Source organism: Lytechinus variegatus, chromosome 19 (genome assembly GCF_018143015.1).
Source record: "Lytechinus variegatus isolate NC3 chromosome 19, Lvar_3.0, whole genome shotgun sequence".
Classification (NCBI taxonomy): Eukaryota; Metazoa; Echinodermata; class Echinoidea; order Temnopleuroida; family Toxopneustidae; genus Lytechinus; species Lytechinus variegatus.
In genome coordinates, this window is record NC_054758.1 from 1,871,486 (window position 1) to 1,885,992 (window position 14,507).

Genomic DNA, 14,507 nt, shown 5'->3' on the forward strand with positions numbered 1-14,507 from the left:
CTCACCTGCATCACGCAGTTCAATATAGCAGCAGTGCTGACTTTGAAAACTACTCTAACCCGCACAGGATGTTCAGTGATACTTGATTACTCTTATGTCCAAGTTTCATGAATCAGATCCATAAACTTTCAAAGTTATGATGGTAATTCAACAGATACACCCAATTCGGCCAATGTTCATTGACCTTTGACCTTGGTCATGTGACCTGAAATGCGCACAGGATGTTCAGTGATACTTGATTACTCTAATGTCCAAGTTTCATGAATCAGATCCATAAACTTTCAAAGTTATGATGGGAATTCAACAGATACCCCCAATTCGGTCAAAGGTCATTTAGGGTCAATGAACTTTGGCCGAATTGGGGATATCATGTGACATAAAACTCATGCAGGATGTTCAGTGATACTTGATTAACCTTATGTCCAAGTTTCATGAACTAGGTCCATATACTTTCTAAGTTATGACGTCATTTCAAAAACTTAACCTCAGGTTAAGATTTTGATGTTGATTCCTCCAACATGGTCTAAGTTCATTGACCCTAAATGACCTTTGACCTTGGTCATGTGACATGAAACTCTAATAGGATGTTCAGTAATACTTGATTAACCTTATGGCTAAGTTTCATGAACTAGGTCTATATACTTTCTAAGCTATGATGTCATTTCAAAAACTTAACCTCAGGTTAAGATTTGATGTTGACGCCGCCGTCGCCGTCGGAAAACCGGCGGCTATAGTCTCACTCTACTATGCAGGTGAGACAAAAAACGAATCAATTTTGTGATTGATTTAAGTATTAATTGCAGATATAACTCAAAACTCTGCAGCCAGTCTAGTTTCCCTCACTGGAAAACATGACCATAGACACTCATTATTAACTAATTCCACTGGCTCCCCATTAAACTTCGTATACAATTCAAACTTCTACTCCTAACATTCAAATCTCTCCATGGATATGCTCCAAATTATCTTTCTGAATTAAGCCAGGCATACACTCCCAGTAGGCCCTCCGTTCTGCATATCAACATTTCTTAACGGTAAAAAAAACAAAAACTCAACTTTTTTGTGATAAGTCCTTTCAAGCTCTGCCCCCACTTCTTTGGCATACTCCTCCAACTTCCCTTCATAATTGTATCCCAAACATCACATCACTTAGAAATCATAATTAACATATCCCCGTTTGCAGTGTCCTTGATATGTATATATATATATATTATATATATATATATATATATATATATATATATATATATATATGTATATATATATATATATATATATATATATATATTAGTTGGGGGCAGAAGTTTACATACACCTGGTGAAAAAATTATTTTTCTAATTTTTTCATCATTTTTTGTCACTCAACCAGTTGAATTGCCAATTAGATCAGAAGAATTATTCAAATACTTTATGCCCAAGGTGAATATTTCATATAAAATACTCAGATATATGTAACATGGTTTATAATATCTATATTTCTGAAAAATCAATGGGTCAAAAGTTTACATACAGTTCACTGTTGAAGTGATAAAATGTGTTTAAAAAGAGGTGCCTTGGCTTTCAGGTGGACTTGATTTCCTTTTAATGACTTGAGAAATGTCATAATGCTATAATGTCATTTGATAAATGACCGCAGAATTATGCATACCTCTTCCTTGGACATTTGAAGCATGATTTACATATTCCATCTTTGTCAAGGAAAGCTAAATTTTGACCTGATGAATAGGGTTTTGTCTTTTGAATAGCCTAATGGTAAAAAATGTTGACCAGAAGTTCCTGCAGTGATTCAGTGTTGGTATCTATAAATGCTACCACCAATACCGTGTTGATCAGCACTCAACATTAGCACCATGGGGAATTCAAAGCAATATACTAAATACCTTTATAGGTAGCGTGCTGTTGATTTACACAAGTCCGGTTCATCTTAGGAGTCATATCAAAGTCTCTAATCATGCCTCGTGCTTCAGTGCAAACCATAATACGCAAGCATAACACTCTCGGCACAGTGCTGAATCTACCAAGATCAGGGAGAAAGCGAAAACTCAACCGGACAGTAGAACACAGACTTGTGCGTATAGTTCAGCTTATCCCATGGATGGCAAAAAAAGATTTGCCAGGATCTGGAGGCTTCAGGAAGCAAGGTATCCCCTCTACCATCAAGCGGGTCCTCCATGATCATGGACTGAGAGGCTGCAGAGCTAGGAAGACGCCTCTACTCCAGGACCGACACCGTAAAGCCAGACAGAAGTATGCTAATGAACACCTGGGCAGTGGCAGCATCATGCTGTGAGGATGCTTTGCACCAAGTGGTACTGGCTCACTCCAGAAGATTGATGGCACCATGATGAAAGAGGACTACCTGAAAAATCTTCAGCTAAACCTAAAAAGGTCTGCTAAGAACCTCAATCTTAGTCACAATTGGGGTCCAACATGACGATGACCCGAAACACTCAAGTCCAGACCTGAACCCTATTGAAAACCTATGGAGAGAACTCAAAAAGCATGTTCGGTCAAGGAAACCAAGGAATGTGACACATTTGTATGCCATCTGCCAAGAGGAGTGGTCAAAAATCTCAGGAGACGTCTGCAAGAAGCTAGTGTCCAGTTGTCCACGTCGACTGAGAGATGTGAAGACGGATGGAGGCAGTGCTACCAAGAATTAGGGCTGGTGTATGTAAACTTTTGACCCTCCAATAAACTGGAAATATATCTATTATGAACCATATATATGTCTCCAAGTGTTTTTATTTGAAGTATATGCCAGGTATATTTAGAAGAGACCATACTTGTCTGCATCCATGAAATTATATTTTGGCAGGAATGAGTGAAAGTGTAAAAATTCGAGGATCACTATTTGTCTACTAGGTGTATGTAAACTTTTGGCCCCAACTGTATATATATCATGATATATATATATATTTATATTGGGGGTATATAATTTCTAATTCACCTTTTTTTGTATATTTATTATATTCTACATTATAAAGCGCTTTAATATGGATTTCATGAAAAGCCCTATATATAAGACTTCATTATTATAGTTATGATTCTTAATTCTGTAGAAATAGGCACAAAATAAAAAACAAAGGACCATATTAATAATGCAAGCGCTAAGCGCAATCATGCATTTAAAAAAAAGAAAGTACAGAGCCGTTTTGTGGACTCTTGTCATTGTTATGTTTAATTTCCTTACACTCTTGTGAATTTAAAATCTCATTTCTTTTGTATTGTTTTTTATATATTTTACGTCATACACCTCGGTAGGGGAAGGCGGGGTAAGTTGTGACAGTTTTTGCTTTTTGCATGTTAGAATTGATATGATTAATAATCTTGTCGAAATAAGTACCTTGCCTTGAAATTTCATTCTTCTGAAATATTTTCCACCTATATATAATTTTCTATCCCCACACTGAAAGTCATCATGACCTTTGAAAAAAACGATGTCAAATGGCTCAACTTGCCCCATATATGGGGTAAGTTTGAGCCACCTTCTGGGGTAAGTTGAGCCACAAAAACTATGTACAAAATGTATGGGGGAGAACCAGCATGTCAATTTTTTGTTTAAAGTCTTTTCACTTGCTAATTCTCTATAAATACTAACATCATGTAAAAGGAAAAGAGCAGTCATCTAAATTTGCTCCTTTCAGCCTGCATTTCAATCGATTTTAATGGTTTGTTTGTTTTTTTAGATACATTACCATAGGAATTACCATGGCTCAACTTGCCCCATGCTGTTTGGCTCAACTTACCCCAGTCCGAACTTAGTGCGATAATTTTGTATCCACACATTTATTATGCATTCATCATATAAAAGACTATGACAAGAATGAAGATGCATACCTGGACTAATAATGTTGTTATCATGTCTTTATTATATTTAAAGACGTGTGTGTTTATAAAGCACTTATCTATTTCACACTCTTTTTTACTTTTTTGGCTGAAATTCATATTTTTCCTTCTAAAAAACTACTTTTTGTTTCAAAGTTGGAAACAATGTGGTGGGGTTAGGGGTTATGCTATGGGTCATCAATACATGACACCACCACAATGTCTGACTCATTCATTATTGGCCTGGGGCTGGTGGCTCAACTTGCCCCTATGCTCAACTTACCCCGCCTTCCCCTAAGGAGTACTAACAATCATGAAGTAACATTAAAAAAGGTGGGGCACACCCTATTCGCTACCATGATTGGAATCGTTAACCGTTGGTTTAAACTTTAACAGCAATATATCTAAAACACGTGAACATATTATGACTCTATTTGATCATGAAGTTTTCCTTTCTCTGTCCATTTGTTTTGAACAATTCCTTGAAGGAATGGTTTAATAAAAAACAATAAACAAGAAAATTCAAAGAAAAAAAATTGTCATTATGTGTATGTACGACCATCAATACTACCATTACTATGATCATCTTAAACTCCCTCCTTATCATCATGAACATAATATGTCATTATTATGATTAATCATAAATATTTTGACGTATGACCTTAAATAGTTGGGGGGAAAAAAACTCGGAACTCCACCTAAAATATGCACATTCCCTATACGCACATGTACACCTCCCGATTATTCATGTCCTGATAAGTCCTATTATATGCAAGTTTTTATTTTCATTTTTCTAGATTTAATAACTGCCACTTTTTTCCCCTCTTACCCCCCCCCCCCCCCCCCTACATCCAGAACAATTTAGGGCAACTTCTCAAAGTCCCTATAATTATTTTTTCCCGCTCACCAATGATATTACATGCTTCGATGACTGTGCAATCAAATGATTTTACATGAATGAAAATAAGAAAAAAAAACGAATATGCCAAAACAGTCCAATATCGTACACACTCACTCAAATACGAACCATCATCTTCTTTACGATTATACCGCACCACACTAGATGGGTTTATACGTAAAGTCTGCTGTGCAAACCCTTTACTCTTGTTAACGGTCTGAAAGTGAGCCTATAATACCGTACGTGTGTACTGAACGCCCTCTAGCTCAGAATTGAAACGGCAAGTTCTGTATGTGCTAGTCTTTGCGTGGAGACCAACTTGTCAAAGTTTCAATCATGGTATGTGCCTGCAGCTAACCAATGTTGTCCTCTCACACGAACCCTGCATTTTCTTTCTCCGCGAGTGTTTTTCCCTCTTTTGGCATGGTTGACAGACCTTGATGTGACTATTTCCAAAGGCAAACATAAGAATTTGTTTTACAAAGATGAACTGAAATAAATGAACAATTGACATTAACTGCTCACATGTTACTGCATTCTTAAAGAGTTACTCACTGGTAGCTAGGCTATAGGTACTTGAACTTGACACCGATCAAGATAACAGGTAACAATCGTAGTTAATGCTTAACCGCCCGAGCTAAGTTTTTCCCACAAAATCTTTTATAGCATCGTACATAGCAATTTACACAGACATCCACGTCGCCAATTTTGAGTGTGGTGGAAGCTTAAGCTAAACAATCAAGTTATCATTGTTACTATACAATAATGAGAATACATATTTCGATTCAAATAAAGTGTTTTCACGTACTTTCCTTCCCTAGACATTGCCTAAAATCCCCGGGGCCACTTCCATTCACGAGTGGATACCATGCGCGACCATGGGGTCTCGAAGAGCACCCTAAACACGTAATTTCCATATTCTGAAAATGCACCCCTTAACAAGTATTGGCGTGTGAAACCCTACCCTTAACAAGTATTGGAAACAAAACGATACTCTTGGCAAATATTCCCTGAAATGAACCCCTAAACAAGTACAGGAATGTTTTATTGTTACGGGTCCTTCGGTCGTCGGCTTTACTTTATTTGGTTTAGTACGACCTCACCTTCTACACCTCGCGCAAATAGGACTTCTAAACACGTAGTATTGGGGCAAAAGGACATCCTTTATAAAACATTTTAATTTTGTTTTATCATCCCCGCAAATTCGACCCTAAACACGTAATTTTCCTAGCGAAATAGATACCCTTTTTTCATTATTTTTGTGTTTTTGACACCCTTATCACGTTACGTACGTAACGTGCCCTATCGTGAAAAGGACATCATTTTTACGTGTTTTTTTTTGGTCGCGCATGGTATCCACTCGTCAATGTAAGTGCCCCCCCCCCCAGGGCCTAAAATAATTTGTTTCCAAGGTAGAGAAACATATCTAAGTTACTAAATCAATACTGTCTCTGAATTTATCTCCCCGATTTTTTGTTTTGTTTTGTTTTTGCTGAAACTCTGATACGCTCGTACGTCGCCCTTCTAAAAACAAACAAACGTGTTTTTAAGACGGAAATGGCTGCTCACCACCCCTCCCTCAACCCGATATCCCGTCTATAGCAGAGACCACGATTAACAGTTTAGATCAAAAAGTAGTTCTTGGAACTAGAAAAACACAACTACGACTTGTGGACATACTTTACATGGTGTACTCATGTTGGTGTACATGTGTGTACTTTTGTCTACACGCATATGATCATGGTGCTTTGTTGTAATAGTACATCATTGTTTGTCACGGAAGTGATCACGTACATGACGTATGCCGTCGGCTAACCTTTAAAGGGATGCTCCGGGCTGAAAATAATCTGATTTAAACGTATAAAGAAAAATCTGACCAACAAAAAACTGAACATTCGGTCATAATCGGACAAGGAATAACAAAATAATGGAATTTTAAAGATTTGCATTCTTCCGTTAAAGCAGTTCTTGGTATTTCTTTATGAATATCAAATGAGCATATTGATGATGTCATATCCCCACTTATTCTTTTGTATTTTATTATATGAAATTAGGATTATTCATATTTTTTCGACCAAAAACTGAAAAAATTGATTGAGAACTGATTTATTCAATGCGGCAACTAACATTCATTATAAATGAGATATAATATTTATACATGTATGAATAATGAAACAATTATGATTTCATGTAATAGCGTAAGAAAAGGGAAAGTAGGGGTGTGACATCATCACCCAATCTAATGAATATTCATAATGATGTGCATACAACAATATTCACAAAATATTGCAAAACTTCTGTTCAATAACTTCGTTATTCATTGTCCGATTTTGATGAAATTGTCAGCGTTTTGCTCTGTGAATTCTACTTTATCATGTTTATTGATTTAGATGTAAATATTTTTCTGACCGTAGCATACCTTTAATATAGTACCGCGCCTCGTGCACCTAGCTCAAATCGGGCTAAGGGCACACACCACTAACTATTTCCCCATAGACTCATGTGTTAATAATGAGATTTGAAAAAATCGCCAAAAATCAGTCTTGATAACGACATCATCCACATCTTCATCATTTGGTAGTTCATCCAATATCCTTCAAACGCTAAAGATATGGAAAGGTGTTTTTCAACATTTTTTCGCGCTACAGGGGCTCGAACCAAGACTACATGCAAACTTGGTTGCAGTCACAGTGCTCACAGGGTTTCTTGGGCAACTAATTAAGGTCCCATAAAATCCAGCATTGACAAATTACTGCTCTCCCATGGGACTGAACAGATCCAGTAGTAATCCCTCTCTATGCCCATATGAAAAAAATTGCCGAGATATGCACCGTTGATTTTATATGAATATTTTTCCAACCATTACGTCATTTTAGGTACGGGTCTAAAGGGGATTCCCGAAATTGCCGGATCCTATTAGTGGTGTGCGTCCTTCAGAGGGTGCGATTCTCACTGAACTTGGGATTTTTTTTTTTGGCACAACCTTAGGGTATCATACGCACAATGTTTAAAAAAAAAAAATTTGAGACCCATTCTCTTATGATCAGGGAGTAAACATTGTCTCTCCAGGGTTATAATACAGACAGAATACACAATGTTGAAACAATGCACCTGTAAGAAAATTTTGTAATGTTTAAGCTCAATCCATGTGCATGAATTGAAATTTAATGATAATCATCACCTTTGAAATGTTGTAAATATGTTTTAATAGTACTTGATTCATTTTTCTAAGTCATTATCACTTGAAATTAATATCACAATTCAAGAGAAAAAACAATAAAAAACAAAAGAAAAAGCAAAACTAAGTGCCTCGTGTGTAATAACATTCATAGTTTTACAGAAGGAAGAGAAAATGAGTGGCATGTTGACAGAAAGGGATGAGAAATGGAAGGAGGAAAGGAAGGGAGAGAGAGAGGGGGGGGGGGGGGGGGAGAGAGAAAGAGAGAAAGAGGGGAAAGGGGAGGGGGTTATTGAGAAGAGCCAAATGACAGAGAATGATAGCTGAATACATTGTGATTATCATCATGATCCAGAGTAATGATTCACTAGTATACTAAAGGGACATTTATTGCTGGCCAGTGTGGAATATGAATCTGTCACCATGGCAATTATGTAATGTAAACTAGGTGAAGGACATGGAAGTACTCATGGAATTCTGGCTACCAATACGTCACTGCTGCCCTTCTGGGTTAAAAAGAAAAAGATTTCCCTGTAAAATAGGGAGGAAATCATGACATAATTGTGTTTCTTTTCCTTCTAATTGTGGGGAGGAGGGGGGGGGGGATGCACAGTAGAAAAGTGTATAAATACAAGTGAAATCTTTCCCCGCCAAACCAAAAGGAGGCACAATGGGCCCCAAGAAACTATCTGACAAGCGAAAGAACCTCTTTGTACCTGGCCATAGAGCATGGAACAAGGGGCTGAAGTGGGAAGCTGGTAATTCCAACATTGTTCTCAAGACCAAATATGTACGTCTAACAAGAGAGGACTTGGACCGCACGATGTCCCGTGATGAGCGCGGTAACTTTCTTCACAAGCATGATCAACCTGTCAGTCGCTCTTCTACAACCATGATTCTCAGGCCAAAGACATCAGAAGACTCTGTACCACTGGCAAAAATGTTGACATCCACTGATGGTTCCGCTGTTGGTCATCGGATTGTTGATGTAGAGAAGCTCACTATGGCCATCAATGAAGCTTGCCAACAGCATTCACAGTGTAGCCCTGGGTGTTCAAACATGGACTGGATGATTCCTGAAGAAAAAGAAAAAATAAGAGGAATTGCAGTTACTGTCGTATTCAAGTGCAGGACTTGTAAATTTGAATCAACCGCTCTAAAGTTTTTCAGAGAGATTGATAAAACAAAATCAGGTAGAAAAACTGCTGTACCAAACATGGCTCTACAGGTGGGACTATACCAAAGCAGTATTGCAAATTCTGCTGCAAGCAGGATTCTAACAGCAATGAGCATTCCAACCGGATCACTTAGCGGTTTCCAAAAGACAGCTAACAAATGTGGTGATATCTTGGCCGCTGCCAATGAATTGGATATGGCAGAAAGGCGCAGGAAGGTGAAAGACATTTTGGAGTACAGAGGGATGGACAGAAATACACCTATTGACATAGAAATTGACAGACAATATAACATCCCTCTCAGCCATGCAAAGGGGAGAACACCATTTGCACCAGCGACTCAAGCTCGCGATGTTGTGACAGAAAATGTGACCCCAGAGAAGTACATTGTAACTTACAATTCAACGAACAAACTTTGTAGAGTAGGCCAGAGATTAGTTGGTCAAGGAAAAGAACCTGCCTGCCCTAACCATCCTAAGTGTACAGCCACAATAAAGATGAGTGATAACATAGGGGACGAAATGCTTGGTGGACAAAAATGTGCACAAAAATTACTTACTGGAGATGAAACGCAGCTACTTGTCAAAGGTGTTGTTAGCGATAGTGATGGACACTTTCACAGGGGAGTCCAAGAAGTCATGAAGAGCGCAGCTGGTGTAGATCCAACATCATACCTTTGTGTCAATCACCTGAAGCGGTCTCTGTGTAAAAAATTGGAAAGACTTACTCTGAGCAAAAATACTTTCCCAGGTAAAACTTCAAGACTGAGAGACAAGCAGCAGAGAGCAATGGCAGGCGACATTGCTTACAGGGTTCAAGCAGAATTAAATTCAGCACATAATCAATCAGGAGACATTTTAGTATACGAAGAACAGTTACAAAGATGTGGGGAGGCAATGATTTTATGTTACACTGGAAATCATGAACTGTGCTTGAACCAGAGCCTTGCATGTAACGGAGGGTTCAAATTTCCCTTTTTACCTCTGGAGTTCAGACAGCGGATAACGCTTAATATGAGAGATCAGCAACAAATTTTGGGAACAATACGTCAAAGACTTTCAACTCAAACCCTCAGGAGAACACGGTTTAATTTGTCGACACAAAAGGCAGAGTCGATGAATTCTGCTTTCAGAGTAACGTACCCAAAGCATTCCACTACCTATGTAAGAAATCAAGCAAACAGAGAGCATTCTGCAATACAACTTACCAACGGGGGTCCGGCATCGATCCTTGACAAGGCCTTAGCTGCCCAGGTTCCAGTGAAAGGGGGATCACGACTACGACACAAGCTCTTGCATCTGCAGAAGAGAAGGGACTACTGGAGAAAGAGAAGTAAAAAGATAACAGCAATTAAGTCCAAAGCTACACATAGGGAGTATAAATACAAACTGTATCAAAAGGTAAAAAGGTGGAAAGATGACAGCAATTTCCATTCTTATGTGAAGGGACAATTAGAAAACACTCACATGTCTATTCAAAGTGATCACTCCTATGACAGAAAGATGTGCGATAAAGGGGAAACTAGATCTTGACTTTGGATCACTTTATAATTCCTATGTAGTATGTAGTCTAGGCCCAGACCTGTATGCCTAATTTCCCTAAAATTAGTTAATAAACTCACTGTAGTCTCACTTAGTTAGTGATATTTAAGTCAGGCTGATATGATGCAAGGGGGCTCGTGGGATTCGCAAGTTTTCAAATTATGGCAAATTTGACGCTGCTTGTTCTCTTCATGGCTCTCAAACACTAAATGGCTTGGCCTCACACAGATGCGATTACCGCAAAGGTGAGAGGCATGGAGCTCAGACGAAACCTCCCAAGTCATCGCCACCCTTGTCATCAGCACAAGCCGATGGGCATGCCTAGTGGTCTTACGGCTGCCTGGGATGTTCACATCCACTAGGCCATACCATTTTTTGTTCGGCCTTTAAAAGGCCAGCATACCGACGGCTCATTTCCCCTCTTTTCTGTCTTATTGTCTAATATTTTTGAATATTTTGAACACCATTCCTGATGTGGATCAGCCATGATTGTGTACAGCCAAATAACATTAATTAATAGTAAGTTTTGCCCTCTGTAATGAATTTCAGTATCCAGGCATTCATTGCTATAAAATTCCATATAAACACTTCAAATTTTACCTTGCCATGCTATTCCTTTTAACTTGACTCAAGATCCTATCTTAGGAAGATGTTGAAAGAGAATTGCGAACAATAAACTAGGTGCCGGTGTCGGTGCAGGCCTGTTTATGTTTTGGTCTACGACCTATACCTATTTCTGATTACTACGCGCGTGCTAGTCTTGCATTTAAGACCCCAACGTAGGAAAGTGCCAAAATAACATACAAAATCAATGGCAAAAGTGGCATTTTTATATTTGTTTGAATATTTTGAAGAAAATGGCGCCTAGTTAGGTGCCAATTGGGTTTTAAAGATAGAACAACATGGCAGGCATTCATTCAGAGTGTTGGCAACCCTTCTTTTTAATCAGTTTCCTTTCCAGGAGCAAAACATCCAGCTAGCCCTATTCACCACACATCATCCCTTCAGGGCACACACCACTAACTATTTCCCCATAGACTCATGTGTTAATAATGAGATTTGAAAAAATCGCCAAAAATCAGTCTTGATAACGACATCATCCACATCTTCATCATTTGGTAGTTCATCCAATATCCTTCAAACGCTAAAGATATGAAAAGGTGTTTTTCAACATTTTTTCGCGCTACAGGGGCTCGAACCAAGACTACATGCAAACTTGGTTGCAGTCACAGTGCTCACAGGGTTTCTTGGGCAACTAATTAAGGTCCCATAAAATCCAGCATTGACAAATTACTGCTCTCCCATGGGACTGAACAGATCCAGTAGTAATCCCTCTCTATGCCCATATGAAAAAAATTGCCGAGATATGCACCGTTGATTTTATATGAATATTTTTCCAACCATTACGTCATTTTAGGTACGGGTCTAAAGGGGATTCCCAAAATTGCCGGATCCTATTAGTGGTGTGCGTCCTTCAGAGGGTGCGATTCTCACTGAACTTGGGATTTTTTTTTTTGGCACAACCTTAGGGTATCATACGCACAATGTTTAAAAAAAAAATATTTGAGACCCCGTTCTCTTATGATCAGGGAGTAAACATTGTCTCTCCAGGGTTATAATACAGACAGAATACACAATGTTGAAACAATGCACCTGTAAGAAAATTTTGTAATGTTTAAGCTCAATCCATGTGCATGAATTGAAATTTAATGATAATCATCACCTTTGAAATGTTGTAAATATGTTTTAATAGTACTTGATTCATTTTTCTAAGTCATTATCACTTGAAATTAATATCACAATTCAAGAGAAAAAAAACAATAAAAAACAAAAGAAAAAGCAAAACTAAGTGCCTCGTGTGTAATAACATTCATAGTTTTACAGAAGGAAGAGAAAATGAGTGGCATGTTGACAGAAAGGGATGAGAAATGGAAGGAGGAAAGGAAGGGAGGAGAGAGGAGGGGGGGGGGGGGGGGAGAGAGAAAGAGAGAAAGAGGGGAAAAGGGAGGGGGTTATTGAGAAGAGCCAAATGACAGAGAATGATAGCTGAATACATTGTGATTATCATCATGATCCAGAGTAATGATTCACTAGTATACTAAAGGGACATTTATTGCTGGCCAGTGTGGAATATGAATCTGTCACCATGGCAATTATGTAATGTAAACTAGGTGAAGGACATGGAAGTACTCATGGAATTCTGGCTACCAATACGTCACTGCTGCCCTTCTGGGTTAAAAAGAAAAAGATTTCCCTGTAAAATAGGGAGGAAATCATGACTTAATTGTGTTTCTTTTCCTTCTAATTGTGGGGAGGAGGGGGGGGGGATGCACAGTAGAAAAGTGTATAAATACAAGTGAAATCTTTCCCCGCCAAACCAAAAGGAGGCACAATGGGCCCCAAGAAACTATCTGACAAGCGAAAGAACCTCTTTGTACCTGGCCATAGAGCATGGAACAAGGGGCTGAAGTGGGAAGCTGGTAATTCCAACATTGTTCTCAAGACCAAATATGTACGTCTAACAAGAGAGGACTTGGACCGCACGATGTCCCGTGATGAGCGCGGTAACTTTCTTCACAAGCATGATCAACCTGTCAGTCGCTCTTCTACAACCATGATTCTCAGGCCAAAGACATCAGAAGACTCTGTACCACTGGCAAAAATGTTGACATCCACTGATGGTTCCGCTGTTGGTCATCGGATTGTTGATGTAGAGAAGCTCACTATGGCCATCAATGAAGCTTGCCAACAGCATTCACATTGTAGCCCTGGGTGTTCAAACATGGACTGGATGATTCCTGAAGAAAAAGAAAAATAAGAGGAATTGCAGTTACTGTCGTATTCAAGTGCAGGACTTGTAAATTTGAATCAACCGCTCTAAAGTTTTTCAGAGAGATTGATAAAACAAAATCAGGGAGAAAAACTGCTGTACCAAACATGGCTCTACAGGTGGGACTATACCAAAGCAGTATTGCAAATTCTGCTGCAAGCAGGATTCTAACAGCAATGAGCATTCCAACCGGATCACTTAGCGGTTTCCAAAAGACAGCTAACAAATGTGGTGATATCTTGGCCGCTGCCAATGAATTGGATATGGCAGAAAGGCGCAGGAAGGTGAAAGACATTTTGGAGTACAGAGGGATGGACAGAAATACACCTATTGACATAGAAATTGACAGACAATATAACATCCCTCTCAGCCATGCAAAGGGGAGAACACCATTTGCACCAGCGACTCAAGCTCGCGATGTTGTGACAGAAAATGTGACCCCAGAGAAGTACATTGTAACTTACAATTCAACGAACAAACTTTGTAGAGTAGGCCAGAGATTAGTTGGTCAAGGAAAAGAACCTGCCTGCCCTAACCATCCTAAGTGTACAGCCACAATAAAGATGAGTGATAACATAGGGGACGAAATGCTTGGTGGACAAAAATGTGCACAAAAATTACTTACTGGAGATGAAACGCAGCTACTTGTCAAAGGTGTTGTTAGCGATAGTGATGGACACTTTCACAGGGGAGTCCAAGAAGTCATGAAGAGCGCAGCTGGTGTAGATCCAACATCATACCTTTGTGTCAATCACCTGAAGCGGTCTCTGTGTAAAAATTGGAAAGACTTACTCTGAGCAAAAATACTTTCCAGGTAAAACTTCAAGACTGAGAGACAAGCAGCAGAGAGCAATGGCAGGCGACATTGCTTACAGGGTTCAAGCAGAATTAAATTCAGCACATAATCAATCAGGAGACATTTTAGTATACGAAGAACAGTTACAAAGATGTGGGGAGGCAATGATTTTATGTTACACTGGAAATCATGAACTGTGCTTGAACCAGAGCCTTGCATGTAACGGAGGGTTCAAATTTCCCTTTTTACCTCTGGAGTTCA

The 14,507-nt window shown here is 38.9% G+C and overlaps 1 protein-coding gene across 1 annotated transcript; it reads left to right on the top strand.

The window, feature by feature from the left end:
* Nucleotides 1-13,557: 13,557 nt before the first annotated feature.
* LOC121406209 lies at nucleotides 13,558-14,247 on the top strand. The gene has a single exon (XM_041597231.1). The coding sequence runs from the start codon at nucleotides 13,558-13,560 to the stop codon at nucleotides 14,245-14,247; it is 690 nt and encodes a 229-aa protein (XP_041453165.1).
* The last annotated feature ends 260 nt before the right edge of the window (nucleotides 14,248-14,507 follow it).